The sequence below is a fragment of the Dermacentor albipictus genome, chromosome 6, assembly GCF_038994185.2.
Source record: "Dermacentor albipictus isolate Rhodes 1998 colony chromosome 6, USDA_Dalb.pri_finalv2, whole genome shotgun sequence".
In the NCBI taxonomy this organism is placed as follows: Eukaryota; Metazoa; Arthropoda; class Arachnida; order Ixodida; family Ixodidae; genus Dermacentor; species Dermacentor albipictus.
The window spans coordinates 55173064-55193384 of NC_091826.1; the positions used below are offsets into that span (position 1 = coordinate 55173064).

At 47.5% G+C, this 20321-nt stretch overlaps 1 protein-coding gene and 1 long non-coding RNA gene across 2 annotated transcripts in view; one reads left to right on the forward strand and one right to left on the reverse strand.

Moving 5' to 3' along the window:
• LOC135907807 (uncharacterized) overlaps nucleotides 1-20321 on the forward strand; it is a 265994-nt gene that overhangs the window by 112448 nt on the left and 133225 nt on the right. The gene's annotated exons all lie outside the window — the stretch shown is intronic.
• The window catches only part of LOC135907801 (lysosomal alpha-mannosidase-like), an 80601-nt gene that overhangs the window by 51823 nt on the left and 8457 nt on the right, over nucleotides 1-20321 (reverse strand). Inside the window, exons 3-10 of the mRNA XM_065439546.2 lie at nucleotides 18869-19018; nucleotides 17135-17331; nucleotides 16663-16772; nucleotides 12364-12460; nucleotides 8787-8849; nucleotides 7334-7516; nucleotides 4850-4996; nucleotides 1464-1524 (exon numbers count right to left, since the gene is read on the reverse strand). Coding sequence (XP_065295618.1) covers nucleotides 1464-1524; nucleotides 4850-4996; nucleotides 7334-7516; nucleotides 8787-8849; nucleotides 12364-12460; nucleotides 16663-16772; nucleotides 17135-17331; nucleotides 18869-19018 — 1008 coding nt within the window. The remainder of the gene's footprint in view (nucleotides 1-1463; nucleotides 1525-4849; nucleotides 4997-7333; nucleotides 7517-8786; nucleotides 8850-12363; nucleotides 12461-16662; nucleotides 16773-17134; nucleotides 17332-18868; nucleotides 19019-20321) is intronic.

Sequence of the window (20321 nt, forward strand, 5' to 3'; positions counted from 1 at the left end):
ACTTCCTGCCCTTGCGCACTCGAGATTGAGCCGCCATCGTCGACTCACCGTCGCGCACTTTGACTCGCACACCCAGGGTACGGAACGCGAGGACGATGTTACCACGAGGCGAAGCCAGTACGCGTGCATCGCAAGGAAAACCTGTAGCAAATGCCGGAGGAGGTCAACCCAGCTTGCCTCCGCCTACCTTCCTCCTCCGCGATGCTTCGCCTCTTTTCTCCATCCCCACTTCGCTCTACCTTACCTACACAATCCTCTAGGGAAAAAACTTCGTACTTTCCCCAGCGCGCGATTTTCTTTACCTCCAGGTGCCTTCTTCCTTCGCTTTCTTCGCGGTTTCAAACGTATATTCGCCGATTTGAAGAGCTGGCCAGCTAAGCTCGCGCGTAATAATGTTGCTACCAGCGCTGTTGCTGCTGTGCACCTGTCCTTAACCCGACATAAAAATTGTTACAGCGGAAACACATGCAACCACAAAGTATGAAGGACGGGACACAAGCACTGTGTCTCGGCCTTCATACTTTGCGGTTGCATGTGTTTGCGCTGTAACAATTTTTATGTCAAGTATGCACCAACTCGCCCAGAAAGAAGTTTTAATGAAGTCCTTAACCCGGTATTGTGGAAACAGTAATAAGTTTACGGATAAGGTAAAACTCCACAGTGGTGTTTGCGCCATCGTGCAGAGGCTTCCTATTGACGCTCTTGTATTTAGCAGCGATTCCCATCAATTACAAAAGCGACAAGCAACAATCGCTGACAGCGCAGCGTATAAAGAGCTTTCACGTTGAGCAGCTAAAGCAACCCCAATTTTATTCAAATTTTATTCAAATAAAACAAGGTTAGTCGGAGCTAAGACATTTCTGAGCAAACATTTATCGCATACGCGTTTGCTGCCACATTATATAGATATATAATAAGAAATGTGCGAATGTATCGAAGTTTATTAAAATTCAAATGGAAAGTAACGTATCGAATACAATAATTGTTGTAGTATCTTGTATCTGTATCTCAAATACTTGTTGCCTGAGTATCTTGTATCGTATGATGATACAATTGCAGGGTATCTTCCCCCAGCCCTGATTCTAATATTAGCGTTTCCTTACGCTCGGTACCGTCGCAGCATTTATGGAGGTGGGCTTGTGCTATAGTGAACTTCGTGGTGCCAGCACCTAACAGTAATACACTTATACAGTAGTTACTTTGATTCGCGATCATCGGTGAAAAGTGAAGACAGCAGAACGTTGGTATGCCTCGCAAACACGAAGAACAACATTTCGCCTTGCCACTATAATGATATTATTTTCCCTTAGCGTTAGGGCTCCCTTAGCAATCGTGGTACGAAACAGTGTAGCGGTTTTCAATGTCAGTGAAGCGATTCTACCTATGCTTGCGCCAATGTGTCGACGCATGATAACGATGCAATAGAACGTGTTAATTTATTATCTCGTGCGTTCTCCGCTTACCCAAGTGTCTGACGTGAGTACTTGTGTCACCGCTTCCAAGAACGGACAGTTGCTTGCTGGCCTGCTCACCAGAGAAAAAAAAACAAAAAAACAATATTGGTCTTTCAACGAAAACCATGACGAGCACGTTCACAACGCAACGTTATGACAGCGGTAAGACATACGAAGTAATTCTAATCTTGAAATTGTGCTACATACAGTTTTAGTCCATCATGAAAAAATGGCTGTGGCTTAGCTAAGGTTAAGCCCAGGATGCGAAGCATACTAGCCTTTATTTTAGTTGTTGAACCACTGTTTAGCCTGGTGAACTGCTGTTGCTTGGCTACATTTGGTTCGGCTAGACGAAGAAACAACTCATGCACGCGAGCGCCCGAGCTGAGACCCGGCTATGTAGCTACGCGGCCGCAAGCAAGCGCACGAGTTGAGCCTCCGCTTTTGCAGCTGTTATGACGTCATATGGTAGCTACGCGGCCGCGCGCGGCGCAGCAAGGAAGAGCGTGGTTGTGCGGCTAGTATGCTTCGCATAAAAACAAATTCAATCCTGTGGTTTTATGCGAAAAACCACGATATGATTATCAGGCAGACCCTAGTGGGCGGCTGCGGATTAATTTCGACCACTTGGGTTTCCTCACCGTGCGCGTAAATCGAAGCGCACGAACACATTGGCCTCTCGCCCCCATGGCCGGCTATCTAATCTGAGACCTCGTGCTTAGCGACACAACGCTATAGTCACTAAGTCACGCCGGCGGGTCATGTGAGCGTACAACTGACTTACCGTGTTTATGCGAATATAGGTCGATCCTTATGTGTTGAACTCGTGGAGAAATTAAGAAACAAAAATGGTAATTCGAATGCAGGTCGATCGAAGTCTTCTTTGTTTTTCTTTTTTTAGAAACCCGAAGAACTTTGAACACGACACACATATTTTTATCGTAAGCACGGCAATGCAACCTCGCTAGTCAATCTCACAAGCTGCATCGTCGTCGGAACAGCCAGAGAGGTCGGATGCTTCCCAGGCGTTCTCGGCATTAGCAACCACATCGTCCTCGATTCTGTCGAGTGTGTTGGACAGGCACACTTTTTTTAGAGCTCGTCTCGATAATAGTTCAGACTGAGTTTACGGCGTGTGCGACGAAAAGGAGGAGGAGGAGCGTAAAGCATTTATTCAGTGAAATGAAAATGCACGAGTCACGTGAGCTTCCGTTCCTCTTCGCATCTGAGTTGCGCACGGAACTCCGTTACCGCGGCACTGTTGCCAGCTTCATTCAGAAATATAGGGCGATAGCTCATTTTCAGTAGTATATACAAAAAAAAGAAGAAGAAAAACGTTACCCAATTTTTGAAAAACTACGGTATGTTAAATACTTAGGCTTTCAAGCTTTCGGTTTATTTCGAACCCGACTTAAGAAAACACCGTTCAGTGAGTAAGTCGGTAATGCCTGAAAAACGTGAGGTTTCTTCCCCCCCCCCTCCCCCTACAGAATGGAGCGTTACAAAATAAAAGACGCCAGAAAGAGAGCAATAGTGATTGATGGCGGAATTATGAATGACACATAACTAACATTGCTAATGTTCATCAGCTCGCCAAATACTACAAATCTGTTTTTTTAGGCTAACGTACAAATCCTGCAATTCGGGCGATCAAAGAAACTCTGTTGAAGGAATGTGACATAATTGTTGACCATTTGCACGTTCCTCAACTAGCAGGTTAATATAAGTACCATAATATTTGTCCATTTCCCTGGTATTCCAAGATTTTCTTCTTGCTTCAGGCTTTTTTCGGCTTGTCGGTTAACTCGGCCTCGTTCTGCGTCGTCTCCATCCTTCAGCTTTGTCGTCGCATATATTTAAGATATAAAGATGCGTCACTGGCTGCATACGAGGCATTGGATAAATGGGTCCATTTGCAGTTGCACATAAGGAAAAAGAAAGAATATATTAAGAAATTCACGAATGTAAGCATCGTTTTCTCTCTTCCAAGGATAAAGGAAACCCTCAGATCTACATGAATCATCGGGAACGCGAGAATATCGCGAGAAAATTGCATCAAGCTATAAAAATTGACATATAGTACCAATAAAATGGAGCAATGAGGTAACACGAAATGCAATGTCTCTTTCTCTACGTCTCTCGTAGTGTCCCGTTGTATTTTCGGGCGCAAAAAGGCTAAATGGGATACCAGCATGCCCATGCTTGCATTATTTCAAATTGCAAACGGCATGCAGTAAGCAACAAAAGCAATTTAACAAACAAAAACAGTGGTGTAGCGACTGCTTCTATTACTGCCGAGTTGACTGCCTACTGAGTATGACTGCCAAGTTGGATCTGTGGCTATGAAGGTGTGCTGCTGAGCACAACGGTGTAAAGTTCGCCTTTCAGCAGCTGGGGCCACAACCTGATTGAGACGACTCGCAGAAAAACGGACGCAGGCTTGTGTTCTAACAACACCTAATTGTTGGTCGTAATGTAAGTGCACGTTTATCGAACCCCAGATGGCTAGAAATTAAGCCTGAGAACTGCCCACTGGGGTATCTTTCGCGACCAAGGTGTTGCTTATCGTAGTTACTGCTACGGTCAGGGGGTGGCGCCGAGTAGAATCCGCCGAGCAGGACTAGTGTTTGGGCAATCGCAGGATCAATGAGCAAGTCAATCAGTCAACTAATAGCTTGCATGTAGCATCACGGACGCAGCTTCGCATGGTGCTGGGTCTCCAACATGACGGTTAGGATGGCGTCAGTTTATCATACTCAGAACTGCGAGCAATTAATTGTTGTACGCGCGGTAACTTTGTGCACGCGTGTCTTTACCGCGCGACATGGGCGCATTGTCGTCAGGCTGATGGCCCCTGCCGGTTTTAAGGCCACTTTTACGGGCAAACCGTGCTGAGTTATGTAACCTACGCATGCTGGCTCGCCAAGTATACCAGGAATAAATTCACCTTCACTATTGTTTAGTCAACGTGGTCTTGTTTCTGGACGGAAAGGCATGAAAGTAACCTGCCTCAATGCCAATGAGACGTCGTCGAAACCCTACTGGCGTCTGTGCCAGAACCAGGACATAAACTGGAAGAAATGCTGTGCGACGTCAAAACACGTAGCTTCTGGCATTGCTGCTCCTCCAACAGGGCGGTAGGATTGACGTTAGCGTAGGCTATGTATAGCAACTGCCCCGAGTTGAATCGGCGTTGTCGGACGAATATTTGCCATATGCAAAGCCTGCTTCTCGAAGAGACCGAAATGGCGACCATCGTAGTGCTCTATTAGACCTAAGGACAAATGTCACCTATATTAGATGCTCTGACACTCTGCAGATTTCCGCGCGGCCCACTTGTCCAAACAAAAAAAAAAAGCTTTTGACTGTTATCTCCCGGCTAATTGCGTACTTGCCTGGAGGAACCCGTTCGCGTATCGCACCAACATCTTCTGGCTCGGCCTCGTGGTGTAGAACCCCGTCCATGTGCGGCCCGTCCTGTCCGTGTATGGTAGAAGGTCTCCCGAGTAGCGAGGCCATGTCCTAGACTTGGCGCTCAGCGCCTTCGCACAGAGACCCACGTATCGGTACAAGATGGGATCAATTCTGGCTCGCATGTTAAAGGGACATTAAATATATATACGGACACTAAGATGAATTTTCTTGCAATAAAATCAATCAATCAATCAATCAATCAATCAATCAATCAATCAATCAATCAATCAATCAATCAATCAATCAATCAATCAATCAATCAATCAATCAATCAATCAATCAATCAATCAATCAATCAATCAATCAATCAATACCATGTTAGCCCTGCAATTCGCAGCGTAGCGTACTATATGCATGCTATGAGCGAAACGAGAATAAGGTAAATGTGGAAGCCAATGTTTCGACAAGTGGACTTGTCTTTTTCAAGACCACTTGCCTTGAAAAAGACAAGTCCACTTGTCGAAACATTGGCTTCCACTTTTACCTAATTCTCGTTTCGCTCATCGTCTTGAATTTCCATTTCCCGCCTTCCCCGTGTTTTCCCTATATGTATGCTAGGCGATTTTGATACCTCAAAATTCTGATTTAGGCAAGGAAAACGTTTCGCGCAACTTAAGTGTTTTTGATAGGCCGGAGCAAGTTTTCATTTGTGGAGAGTTTAGCGGACCAGTTAAAATTGATGGAATACTAGCCTAATTAGGTAATAGCTGAAAATACCATTTCACGACATATTTTTTCGTACAGATGCACTCTCCGCGGCCAAAAGAGAAATAAAGGTGAAGTTCTAATTTCTCTTGATGTGGAACTGTGTGTGGGCGTTACGAGGTCAGGCTGCTTTTTATAAATTACGTTTCTCCAATAGCAAAGCGTCCACTCTTAGAGCGAGAACCCGCTTAATAAATAAGGAAAGACGCTCAAAAAGAATGATGAAGCGTGGATGGCGACGACGACCTGAATTTCCGCACAAACTTGCCGTGACGTCATCGATTTTTACAGCGTCCGCTCTGCTCAATTTAATGACACGCAGTTAAAGATGAATCAAAGCCTGAACGTCGCGTAAGTTTCCCCCGCCGGTTCCAGGTGTAAGTGTGGCAATATTGCGCGCTCGCTATAATAAACGTAACTGAAAAGTCAGCGTTCCTATGTCACCTCCTCGTTTTTCTCCTTCGTACGAAATATTATTTTACCAGTTTGAGAATGCATAAGTATACGTGATTCGGATGGTGCCTGGGAGAAAGGTGACAGCTCGGGTAGCCCGACTAGGCCACTATAGCATCATGCGCCACTAAAACAGATGAATGTTTTTCTAGAAAAAGAACGAACTCTGTTGTCGGTTTGAAATTCAGCCGAAATTTATTTTAATGATATGCTTTGATTGAAGTCAAATCAAATCTTTATTTCTGCCATGTACATTACACATGGAGGAGAACGGAAAAATTAAGGTGCCAGAAGGCGGCTTGACGAGTCTGCAGCCGCACGTAGGCAGCTAGAACTGTCAATAAATACCAATACATTTAGCCCGACAACCCTACCTAAATGGACTAATTACCCACTGCCGAGTGACGGCACCATTAACAAGTAAAACCACAGTGTCATCGTCGTCGCCATCCATCATCATTATGCGTCACAATCACCGACGCCATAGAGTTTCTCACTATAACACCTAGAGGGAAATCTGGCGCCACCGTCTATGGGAGTTTCTTAAGGGGGCACCGTGCCGTCATGGGAATGACGGTATATGTGTCTGCGTGTTGGCTGGTGTTGTAAGAGGCTCCGTCTAAAACCTGGATATGGCTACACAAATAACGCGTTCTCAAAGTAAAATCTTCATGAAATGTTTCCATTCACGCATATTACATCTTTAGTCACCTACAATACACGACCAAGCGAAGAAAAGCAAGAACAGACGACCAACTCCTTGAAAGCGAGCGCGAACCTTGTCGTCTGTCCTCCAACTTTAGCGGCTCGCTGATACTTTTTACGTAACATTTAGTCGTACACGCAAAAACAAGTTCTCATAGTGAAACAAAGCATGCTTTTGCATAATAATAAAGCTAAAACAGCTTTTCACGTGCTGTTTTAGTTGAGAATGAATCATTGTGACAGACGGAACGGTGCTTGCCAAGTGCCTCTTCAAGGTGTCCTGCCTCTTCGAGAACGATGCCAATCCGAAGTCACAATATACCGGCATTCCCATGCATGCCACAGCGCAGCAGCGCCAGATTTCCCTCTAGGTAATACATTGAGAAACTCTATGGCCGGGCTGGACCAGGCCGGACGCCGCAGCCACCGCTGTGCTCATCGCTTCGATCGCGCCGAATAAATGTGAGGACGACGGCGCGCGCGGGCCACCGCACTACGTCGCGTCGTTCTTACAGAAGCGAAACAAAGGCGACCGGGCCAACCTCGATGTAACAGGCGGGCGTCGAGTGGACCACGTGGACGGGTTCTCGGCGTCCCATCGCCTGCGCCATCTGGTTGGCCGCAGCGATGACCGCGTCCTGCCTTTGGAATCGGCAGTCACCGTGGCTAAAGGCCAGGTCCCCGCCGGACATCATGGCGACCGTGTCGTTCGTGTACATGTCCGCCTGTGTGTGCGCATCGAAGCCAGACGCAAAAAAAAGAAAAGTGAGCATCACAAATTAGCGAAACAGGACGTGCGATACGAACGTGGTCGCTTGCAAGCAAGGAGGAGAGGAAAAAAAAAGGAAAGAAAAGACCAGCTGTGTGAGTGGACGCCGTGCAGTCGAAGTCAGAGACAGCGGAACCAAAACATGAACATGTCTTGACCACGACATCTGCACACACTACCGATTAGACCGCTTGACCTTTCTGCCACTCATGGGCAAATCCCCGCGAAGGTGTGAAGTTCTGTGGCGACAGCTGCATACTCGCACCTTTCCGTCCCTTTACCTCCTCCACCGCATTCTTCCCGCCATATACCTTTCTCCCTCTTGTAAATTCTGTGTCTCTCCCAAAGCAGACTCAAACCACATCATGTGGGGGCGCCCTAAGCACCCCCTTCCCCCTTCCCTCAAGCAAGTAACCTCTAGTGAGGAGCAGTGGGAGGCTGCCTTGCGCAGCTCCAGGCCCGATCTTCAGGAGGACATCCTGGAGTGGGCTGAGAGGATAAAGGAGGCCTACTTCAAGTAGTTCCTCTCCACACCCTCTATTCCATTGCCCCCTTCCCTTTAAAGAGGGATAAAGTTTTTCAACATCATCAACATGTCTCGGTACATGTGTTCCTTTCGCTCGAAGCTTCGTGAGATATTCTCCTGGCTGCGCTACTGTAGTCTCGACAAGGAGGTTTTTAAGCCCCGCCAAGTCTCGTCGCCTGTCCGCGAAGTGGCACGCGCCATGAAGCAGGCACGTGCTCGTTGCACAGAAACGGTAGTTGACTACGCAGGAGCTATTATCATCGTTTCTGACGTACCACCTTCGTTTTTCTTCTAATCTGTCGTCCCTCTCTCCCCCACCCCCAAACCACTTTCCCCACCGTGGAGTAGCAGGCTAACGTCACGACGCTTAAGGTTGCGTCTGCCTTTGTAGAACTCGGTGCGCACAAGCGAAAGGATCTAAAAAAAAAGAGTTATAAGAATCAGCGCAATCAGCGCAGAATCGAGCGCGTTGTGCGCGCTGAATTCCACGACAAAATTAATCCATTCCAACTCGCCCAACTTAACGTTCTCTAGCTCTCCCTTTTTCGTTCATTGAAGTTCCTCTCTCTCTCTCTCTCTCTCTCTCAGGTTCAATACGCTCAATACGTGTCACGCAACCTTAAACGTCAAAATCGGACAAGTCTTGTACAACTTCGCAATGATGTGTTTGCACGCTGATGGTTGTGGCGTGTTTGCGTACCTGCCGCTTCGCGTACGCAACGAGGAGGCCCGGCGTTTTCGCGTCAGGGAGCTCGTCGGCTTCCTGCGTGGGAAAGGGGGAAGGAAACGTTATCCCAAAATCAGCCTCACGAAATTTGCTCGAAGATGCTACTAAAAACTTACCGATGATCAGGAAAGAGAAACATTGATACGTGGATTCGTTTAACTTCAGTAACATCCTTATCTTTTATCTCTTTATCTTTAAGGGCGAGCGCTTTCGCCGCTTAACAAATGTTATCGCTAAGCGCGGTACGCTCCCGCATGTATCGGAAGTTTCTCAAATGTTATCGATGGTTCTGCTGTCAAAGAAGCTTGTTATAGGTTATCATTATTGTTATCGTTCATTTTTATCGTTATCACTCCTGCGCAGATTATAGAAACTGACTGCCAGTCATGTCCTCTTGCTTCTTTGCTAGGCTACTCCACATTACCTTTCGCTTCTGCATATTAATCTTCAACCTTAGTCTTGCGCCTTCTCGGTTAAGGTCCTCAATCATTTGTTGCAATTGATCCCCAGCGTTACAGAAAAGGACAACATCACCTGCAAACTGATGGTCGTTGAGATATTCGTCGTTGATCTTCACTCCCAATGTTTCCCAGTCTAATAGCTTCAATACTTCTAAGCGTGTAGTGACTAACGTTGGATAGATTGTGTATCCTTGTCTGACCCCTTTCTTGACATCGTTACGCGTGAGGAAAACGAAGACCGGTGAACGTGCTTGCGGTCCCGAGCAGGAAAAGAGGAAAAGGATGACGCTGAGTTGATGGTATGGTATGGTATAACGAATACCATACCATACCATACCATGCCAACCAGCTGACCACTCTTGTGCTCACCTTCGTGACCTAAAGTAAACGGTCCCCTTCATCCGTGAGGATGATGAACGGTCTCCTTCGCGCGTAACAACATGTAACTTTCTACTTTTCTTGTGGAGCACCAAGGTGGCTGTTGAAGCTTGGTACATATTTCCGAATATATTCACTTATGCCTCCTCTACTCCTTGATTACGCGATGTCTCTGTGAGTGCTGGTGTCTCTACTGAATCAAACGCCTTTTCCTAATAAACGGAAGCGATTAGAGAGGTTGGTTATACTCCGCGTAATTACCAATAATTAAAATGGTAAACGTTACCTTGAGTATAGACAAGAATTTGTCGCTCTCGCCGACCTGCGTATAGAGCCTGCGCACTTAATATCGATGCCAGTCGCCAGCTGTCATGCCAGCGACGCCAACGCTGGGCTGCCAACTTCGTGAAGGGTGTCGCTGACGATAAAGCCATGGCGAACGATCATTAGCGGCAAGCATGTCATAATAACAAGCTGAGAGTTTTTTGCGGTTCTTTTGTTCCGTTTTGCCCGTAGCCGCTGTCCGCGAGAAAAAGAAAAAAGATGGCTGCTGCCCCTAACGGCAGTGCAAATTTTGTCCATACCTAAATAAGGTAGACAACTTTCTTGCTCGGCTTCTTTAGCCAGTAATCGATAACTTTGTTTCTCACGCCTCTTTTTAGGAGCTCCACGTTGGAAGTCGTCTAGGAGTCTTGTACGGCTGCACAGGTAAAATAAGATGGCGGAGATAAAGAACGCAGCCTGCGTTGGAGCACTGAAGTGAAAAGGTCGTTGGGGATGATTTATCACTAAGAGGAGCAGGCAAACAGACCCCTGGTATACTTCCGAAGCGTGTGAGCAATCATTTACATAGCTGCCACATCCGCCGCCAAGGTTCGTGAGTGGTGGCGCTGGCTAACACTCCCAAGGTTATTTCTTGTAGTGAAAACATAAATACCCAAACTTCACCGCGGTAGCTCAATTGGTTAGGGCATCGCACGCGTAATGCGAAGACGTGGGATCGTTCCCCACCTCGGCAAGTTGTTTTTTCATCCTCTTTCATTGCCATTAATTTATTTTTTTCTTTAATTCAATTAGTGTGTGTATGTGAAAACTTTTATTGTGATGAGGCCCGGAGGCGCGACTTCTTAGGCCAAGGCGGGCCACTCCCACGTTGGCACTGTCAGGCCAAGCCTTTCAGCGACATCATGGTCCCTCTGGACTGCCCTTAGTCGGTCCTGAAACAATTGGCTTTGAATCCTTTTCTCCCACTGTGTCCATTCTTCAACGAGGTTGGGGAGAGTCGCGGGACACCCCGCCAGCATATGTCTGATTCCAATGATGCCATTACAATCGTTGCAGTCCATCTTAATCTCCCTCTCTGGATATATTTTATTAATGTTGTATGTGTGGGATATGTACCCGTTTGCGATAAGCGCAGTGAGACTGCCTGAGCCCTGTTCAGTTTTGAATGTGGCAATGGGAATTGTCTACGTCCTAATAGTAAAGTTTGGTAACGTCATTGTATGTTATTAAATGATCTCTAGATTCCCTGACTTGATGGTAAACGGCTCGGTTGTGACTGTCACGGTTAGCAAGTGCTCGTGACAAGTCATGAGCAACCTCATTGAAGTTTACCCGAGTCTCGTCCACTTTCCCCATATGCGCAGGAAACCATCGGATTTCAGTTCTCATAATCCCATTGTTTTCAAGAAGTTTAGCTGCAACTCCAGCTACGTAGCCTTTATCAAAACACTTTACAGTGTATTTAGAATCACTGTAAATGCAGGCCAACTTATTACTCCTGATGGCTTGAGGAATTGCCGCTTGCTCCGCCACCATGGGGTCCTTGGTAAAAATAGTGAGAGCGTCTTGCACCTTCCCTTGATAATTTGATACAATGGCCGTATATGCTTCTTTAACTTTCACCCAGGCAGCATCAACTATAGCTGCCACTTGGTTCTGCTGCTCTATCTACTGTAAGAGTGCTTTAGCTCTTGCCTTTCTCCTTTCGTAGTACAAGTAATTTCCCCTATGTTGTCCTTGATGTCCTTGTTTGTTGTATTTCTACGATATAACGCGTACATGTCACTTTGATGCGGTGAGTTTTTGGGGTTTGGTGACGTCCCGTGACAGACAGGCGAAGTGTACGCAGCCAGGAGACATATGACCAATAGCAGAGGGCTAATGAGGAAAAAGGCGTCGAATCAGAAAGAATAATTGTTCTTTCGTTTGGCCTAATTGTGCAAAGTCAGTGTGCATATATCATATCAGATGGGGCGTTTTCGTGATTTTCGTGACGTCGTGTGACAGACAGGCGAAGTGGGGTTGGCTTGAAAAATTTTTTCACCGATCGTGGAACCGATCCTGGATCGTGTGGAATTGGACTAGAAAAGCTGGGAATAGCTTTACGTTATAGCGCTCATAGTTTCCAAACAGCAACTTCTTCATGTACATTCTCTATGAACTATATCTTACACCTTTGGCTCCCCTCGTTTTCACCGTTTAAATAATCGAGTTATGGTCACCCAGTTGAAAATAGAGTTTTCAGAGAGAATTTTATTGTTCATATTACTGGTGAAGCGTTCCTTCTTGTCGTTCTTACAAGGGCTACGCTACTATACACTCCGTGCGCTCTATGCATCAGTGATGTGCGTTAAATACCATTCGCGAGTGCGCGCCAAATTCGTCATGTCATGCAATTAAATCGTGCAGATACGTGGAACACTTACTTCTCCATAGCTGCAGTATTCCGGAGCAAAGGTGATCTGGTTCGGATTAACGTACGTGTTCTCCGGCACCCACGCGAAGATGTGGCCGCCATCTCCACCTGCACAATTTCGGACGTCCCTCCTGTTACTCATTTCACAGAGGCTCTCGTCCGGCAAGTACGTCGAGGAGCCATGGTCAGTGAAGTCCTGGAATGAGGACACCACCCACTCGACCTCAAGAGCAACGACCTGGACGGTCCAGATAAATGTTTCCTCTCCCTCTATTCACAGAGGCACCCGCTCTATTACTGTAGAGCAGTTAGGTTTTCCGGAAGGACCAAGGATAAGGCGCAGTAACAAAGTTTTGCACCCTTCCGGGTGTTGGTTTGTCAAATGAATACATCCCGCTTACCTTTCTAGCTGCAAACAAATTTGTGAAGCGAAGCCTTCTTTGCGAACCGTCCCGGAATTTCTTGATCGTAGGTATTGGGTGCCGCTGCTGTCTTAACGAATAGCTCACAATAAAAAAAAATTAAATTACGTGCCCGATGGTGGGATAGAACCTTCGTTTTTCAGCCCAACAGCCCTATGTTCTAGCAATTAGGCGAGATCTATTTTTTGCTTTATTGCATGTCAGGCCACAATCCCATGCATACTTTCGGGCGAATGCCACCTACGCACAGTTTCACACGTCAGATGCAACGCTCTGGAAGCTTTGTTTCGGTCCCTAAGAAGCGGAAGCTAAATAAAGAAAATAAAACGCAAAAAGAAAAACAACAAAAAGCGAATTAAGCTCAAACGTGTTAGCATGCAGCCGTGTAGTTGACACGGTTTGTTTGCTTCCAAAGATGAAATCTTTTTTTCATTCAAAATTGAGCCTGTATAAAAAATATTTTCACAGAAATTAGTCAGTAAACACCGAACTGTTTCTGCGCGAATGACGTCACTGCAAAGTATTCACACAAAACACCTCTGAGTTTTCATAGTATGCGTGAGCATTGTCCCACTTGCTCACCTCCACGCAGCCCGGTCACATTACAAGTGTTATGATACTTGATCCGGCCAGTATAAACGACAGCGCTGCGGCGACACAGCCTGCTGAGGATCGCAGTGCACAGTGAATTCACGACGCAAGCAAACTACAGAAAGTGGCGGCGCCAGGTGCGCTGATCCGATCAATATAAACCATTATCGCTTTTTAGTGCCTTATCCGTCCGCGTCGAACCGTTATCAACCGTGATCAACTGTACTCCGGGAGTGGCTACGTATGGCGAGATGGCGCTGGACCGATCTCGAAAGCGATCTGCGATGGGGGACGGACTGCGCCGAATTCTGATAGCTCCGTGTGCGCTTTGTCCTCGCCGCTTAGTTCGCGTTGAAGGCAGCATGAAGGTCAATTCGCTCGCCGCTGCCGGCTCGTTCTTGAAACGATTGGCTCAGGTGACGGAGAGACGGATGGACGGGTTTCCTCGAGGGGTAGGCGCAAAGATGCTTACGCATTTAAAAAAGGTGACGACAAAACTTGAGCCATCGCTGATGAGGATAGTTTTTTGCACGATGGAGCCAGCTGTGGAAGACGACGACGAACGCGTGACGAGCGAAGACTATCGCTTGGAAGATTAGGCCCATGCGGGCGCGCGCTTTGGCCACGTCGCAGATCGCTTTCAAGACACACGAGCACCGGCATCGCGTCCCTACAGCGTCCGCCAAAGGCGTCTGCTACGGCGTCCACGAACGCCGTAGTAGACGCCGCGGTTGTCTCCAGTCTCTACGGAGCGGTGGGCGAGGAGGACATCGCGGTACCCTAGCAGCCGCTGGAGAAGAATGCCCCTCCTCCCTCGCCTAACCCCCCCACTGCCTCGCGCGCGGCACGAGACGGCACGCATCCGGGCCACGTTCCTGGCTCGCGCACGCGAGATTGAACCGCGTTCGCCCGCTTCCCCTCACACGGTTTCACTCATACGGAACCTCACGGCGACGGCGACGGCAGAAATGCGCCTGGAGTGTCCACATAATTGCTATCGCAATAAAATTAGTGTAGCTAATTGGGCAGACCTTCATGTAAAAGAGGTGATCATTTTTACGTCTTACGGAATTTTATGCGAAGCATATTACTAGAGCTCAACCCAGCTCCTCAGGCGCGGCGGTGTCGCCTTCAATACCACGTGACACCGTGACATCACGACAGAGGAGAAACGGGGCTCCAACTCGCGCCGTCGCTCGCGGCGTCGACTTCAAGGCTGACCACGTGACACCATGACGTCACGACAGAGGAGAAACGGGGCTCCAACTCGCGCCGTCGCTCGCGGCGTCGCGGCGGTATATAAGCAGCTGCGCTTGCCTCTGCTAGAGACTCACGAGGTGAGATGCCTCCTGGAGACAGAGCTGCTGGTTGGAATGAGAAGCGAAGGTTGCCGCGTGCTACAGAGACTGATGAAGAGTGGGAAGAACGTCTGGCCAAGCAACGTGCTCAGTATGCGGCTCGGCGACAAGTTACTTACCAAGTTTAGCCACCAATATGCTTCGTATGTGACTAGGCTTAACCAAGCTAAGCCTCAGTCAATTTTTTTGAATGTCCCATGGGTCACAGCACCCGCCATGGTTGCTTGGTGGCTTTGGCGTTGAGCTCCTGAGCATGGGGTTGTGGGATCAAATCCCGGCCGCGGTGGCCGCGTTTCCACTGGGGGTAATGCAAGAACGCCCGTGCACCATGGATTTGGTGCACGTTAAAGAACCCCGGGTGGTCGAAATCAATCCGGAGTCCCCCGCTATGGCATGTCTCATAATCAGATGGTGGTGTTGGCACGTAAAACCCCGTACTTTATTCAGTCATCTTTAATCGCCTGTTGCAGATAATTCTTGTCCTTGAGCGAAATTACGCGAAGAGGCGGACATTACTAGCGCGATAAATTGAAAGGTACATTCAATTAGGTAACAAAAATTTACTAACTTCATAAAGAATATTACTTTACGGTACATATTGCAATTCACACATTGTAGACGGTGAGTTTGCAAGAGGCATCCACTTGAAATGAATTTCCAGGATGACATTAGTTTGCACGTGTTATTTCCCAAATTGCCCGACAAGATACATGGGCGTTCCAGTTACTTTTGTGCTTCAGTGCATAACACTGCGTTTTGTTGAAAAAGGAACTTGAAGAACTGTACAGTTTTACGGCGAGTTCGATGGCGGATATCACCAAACTGCTGTCATTCTGGAAATTCATTCCAAGTGCATGGGCCTTGCAAACTCACCGGCTAGAAATGTTAAGTTACAATATGTGCCGTAAGTTAATCAATAAGGAAGTTCATTAGTGAATATTTGTCAAGTAGTTGAATATGTGTTTCTATTTTTCGTGCAAGTAATGTGCACCTATCTGAATAATCAAGCTCAAGAACTGTAATTACGCTATCTGCAACAGGCGATTTTTCGAAATTCCGTACAACATAAAAAAAAGAAAACGATCACCCCATATATAGCTACTACTGTTCTCACTGCTTACGCATTTAAGACAACTATCGTGCAGTCCCTTGCACTAGAGCAGAAAAACCGATGTTAGCAAGAAGCACTGAAAACATGTAATTTTTAATGGCACTGAAAACCATATTATCGACAGATTGCTCGCAGATAACCAGCGACAAGACCGATTGCGCAGCGTTGAGGTCATAACAGCCGTTTGCTTTTACGATAAAAACTTCAAAAAAAGAAGTACGCGTCATCGGGTATCACTTGTCGGGGGGCGCACCCGCACTGACTCGGAGTATAGTCGCTCACCGCCATCAGACCGGATGGGGCAGTATGTAAATTATCACCAGCGCTAACACTCCATTCGGGCTTCCGTGTCGAAAGCGTTGCATTAGCGACGAATCGTAATGCCCCTGTAGAACGTTAAAACACTTTTTTGTTCTGCATTTGCTCAGTACGCCCCCCCTCCCCCCCATAGGGAACGGGGAGGAAATCCCGTTGAGGAAAGCAGATCGCATTGACGCGGCAGGAGAGGGCGATTCGATACGGATGCCCAGTCGCATCGCGCGGTGTATGTAAACCCTGACGCGTCGTATTGAGGGAGAGAGAGATGACTACCTCCGTGAGCTCTCCTCCACCTCACGGGTGAAATGCAGATTGCAGGGAAGCAGCCTGCAGCTTCTTTGGGACGAAGGAGAATGCGCCGCATGCAAGCATTGTCGCGCAGAGATTAACCGTGATTCTCTAAATAACGTGACCCACCACTGTCGCATTCACGCGAACGCGACCTACGTCTGCGTCAGGGTCGACGCGAGCAGGCGCTATGGCGCGTGCGAGTAATGCGAGTAGACTTTCCCTGTCGTGGTGGGTCCGCCTGCCAGACGAACTCCAGGGAGCGAGACTGGCTCCACTTGTCCTTGAGGTCGAACGTTATCCGGCCGATCATGAGGCTGCTGAAGCCCATCTGTAACGACGTGAACAACGACGGCAGCTCAGTTTGCATCTCTGGCGTTATCTATATACGTGGTTAACTATATTACAGGGGTAAGTCTCAAAGTTTAGGAAAACACATTATTGGGGGACCTCCCATGATTGCCTACAAAGACTATTTATATAAGACAATAAGGAGTAGTAATAGTGCGGACACGTGAACAATATATAATATTAAGGTAGGTTGACTATAGCTGGAATAAGTAATCGCCTGTTCTTGTCTCCTTGTGGGCTTTCGTTGTACGCGCTGGTCGTAATCACGTGCTTCCCGTTTCAACGCTTTCGCTACTGTATCGTTGGGCAGTGTGCGAGCCCCGTGGAGTGGTGCGCACCTACCCTGGCCAAGAGCGACGCCTGCGACACGGAGTGTCCGAATGGGTCGGCCTGCCACGCCACGCTGGGCACGCCGCACTGCGGCCCGAACGTGTCGTTCAGGAAGCGCAGGCCCAGGGTCATCTGGTCGATGATGGTCGTGTAGTGGGGCACCGCCTCGTCGTTCTGCACCCAGCCGCCGCCCACGAACTGAAGGCGCCCTGGGGAGACGTTTCGAAGCAAACGAACGAGGCGCCGTTAAACTTGAGAAGCGGGAGAAACGATGCGCAAGTTGGCGGGGAGGTTAACTGGAGGTGAGTGACTGGCTACCCTGCACGAAGGGCAGGGGTGAGGGAAGAGAATAGAAGAGAAAGAGAGAGAGAGAGAAGGGAAGACGGAAAGGCAGGGAGGTTAACCAGACTGAGTTTAACCTACACGTGGGGAGGGGAATGGGGAGTGAAAGAGGGAGAGAGAGAGAAAAAGGCAAGACGTAAGAGGTGCCCGAACGATGTAAAGCCCAGGGTACAGCCCGTCATCCGTATATTTTGGACATGCCCTGGGACTATGACAGTACGTGAGATTGTTCTTGAGGGTGAGTAATAAGGACGGACCAAGCTGAAGGCTATGAATGGTGTATGAACCGGGCCTCCATGCTTATACTTAAAATGATTCCCATGTTACTACACCTGGCAAGTGACGTAGAACTAAAGAGCAAGTCCAATGGTAGGACGCAGTGTTCTCAAAATCTGCTTTGCAGGCCCGAACGCCTTGGGAACTTGAGCAGTCTAGATATAGGCTTCTACACCGCATTACTTTGAGAGCACTGGTCCCGAAAATTTATGTTCCTACAGTAGTACATTGTTTCCTCTATCGAGCACACTGCATATAACTTGTCTGTGGGCAATAAGAGGGGTTACGCAGGGGGGCTGTCGGCCGTTCTCATGAGGAAGGGGAAGCGAGCCAAACACGGTAACTATAAGGTCTGTTCGCGTCGCATCATAAGCACAAAGACCATGGCGCAATCACTAGAGAGCCTTAGGCTCTTAGTGAATGCTCTATAGTTTACAGAAAACCGCAAACGGGAGACGTCACCGACAGCAGCGCTCGTAGCGACACCTTTTGACACTTCCATCAACCACAGTGTGTTAAAAACGCTTTTGTGTCTCGTCATATCGTCATATTTTCCCAGAGAAGGACAAAAATTAAACAGTAAAAATGAATTCGCTGATGTTGCTGGCCATACCTTCCAATAAACATGGAAACGTGGCCGTGGCAATTATACTTCTGCGCATTTCCTTGTAAGATTGGGTAACGTTCACGTCGGTGTCAGAAGATGGCCCACAAGTGGTGCTTCGCACGTGTCCCTCTCGAGCGTTCTACTATTTCCTAAGCTGTAATGCGTGTACTGACACGCTAGGGCTTTCTAATGAGCCAACGTGGAACGTTTATGTGGTGCAGGTTCCAATGCAGTGAGGCAACAGGGAGTTTTAGAATTAGGGTATCCAAAACTAGGGTAGCCAAATAGCGCACCGAAGCGGGGGTTTCGCTGCGGGGACGTTACCACGCGTTTAAAATAAAGCGATTAAATTAAAAAAAACAACACACTAGACACGCAGAGGAGTTTGGGCACCCAGAACCGCATTCTAAAACAGCCTAATATTGTCAAACTGGTACGAGAGCCATCAAATGGCGCCGCTAAATCTATAAGTTCCCGCTGGCAGTGTCTTTGGTTAGTGAATTTTAAAGGGAATAACTTACCCGAGTCAACCAGGTCTCGCACCATTCTTCTGACTTCGTCCGGCTGTTCGTGCCACCAGCGAGAGAAGAAGACGCTCTCCGCCGCTACGAAGCGCCTCCGGGAGTTCTGGTTCAGTCCTCTTATCGTCGAGTTGTAGATGTTCCTTACGACTGCAACAAAGGGCCGCTCGTTTGCCCACATTCCGCAAATGTCTTCGGTCCGTTGTAACTGACACGAGATGCATTCTTTTAACCGGCTGGGATCCGTTGTTTACTATTTTGTCAAAGTAAACTCTGGACAACACTACGGAAATCGGAAGCTAAGAAATGTTAATTTTAGGTTTGCAGTCAGATGCATTCGGAACCGTATAAGAAATGAAAGAAAGATGGATGGATGGATGGATGGATGGATGGATGGATGGATGGATGGATGGATGGATGGATGGATGGATGGATGGATGGATGGATGGATGGATGGATGGATGGATGGATGGATGGACGGATGGACGGACGGACGGACGGACGGACGGACGGACGGACGGACGGACGGACGGACGGATGGATGGATGGATAAACTTTTATTTGAAACAGTGACTTGTCACTCGAGAAAGAAAATAAGAAAAAAAGTACTCGTTTGGTCTAGGTCTCTGTGTCGTCAAATACGACGACATCACCCGTAACGCGTGCTTCAAGTGCGGCGAGGTGGAATAAACAAATAGTACCATCAACATGCGACCCATCAATATGATATTTACAAACTTAGACCTGCGTTTGGGCCGGCAGGGAAGAGGAAAATAAGATGACAGATATGGAAGACGACTTGATTCTTTTATGGAGTGCTGAGCAATGTGTGTGGTGCAAGAGTGCGTTCTCGCTTTCGTCAAATATATATGTTAAAACAATATACCACCTTATAACTCTCATATAATAAACCATATAGCTTGGACCTGTTAGTTGAAGTTGAAAGTGAACGTTTATCTCGTACAAAACAAATCGAGCGATGGGACACAGGGCAAGAAACCTGCTTGGTGCCGCTTGAAGGCCAAGAGTTAATACAAGATTATACTCATTCACACGGAAAATATACAGTTGTTGTAACTGCTGATGCTATTCGTATTTCGCAAGCACACCACAGTCACTTAGCAGTTCGCGAAGAAGACACTGGCTTTCTGGCAGCAGTAAAACGCGCACAAGATGTGATTGAACCCTTGAGAATGTGAAATGCTTCGCCCCGTAATTATTCAGCATTCTTTAAGCAAAGCGCCACACAGTAGTTCGTATTTACGGGGGGTTCTTATACTCCGAGCAAATTTCATGTGCCCCAGAACATTACGGCAGTGTGGAAGGCTGAAGCTGAATGTGGCTCTTCTTGTAGCTTCCTATTATAAGTCTAGCAACACAGCGTAATTATAATATAAAATAACACCAAATCAAACGGTCACAATTTTTTTACGAAATTTATTTTTATTCTTCA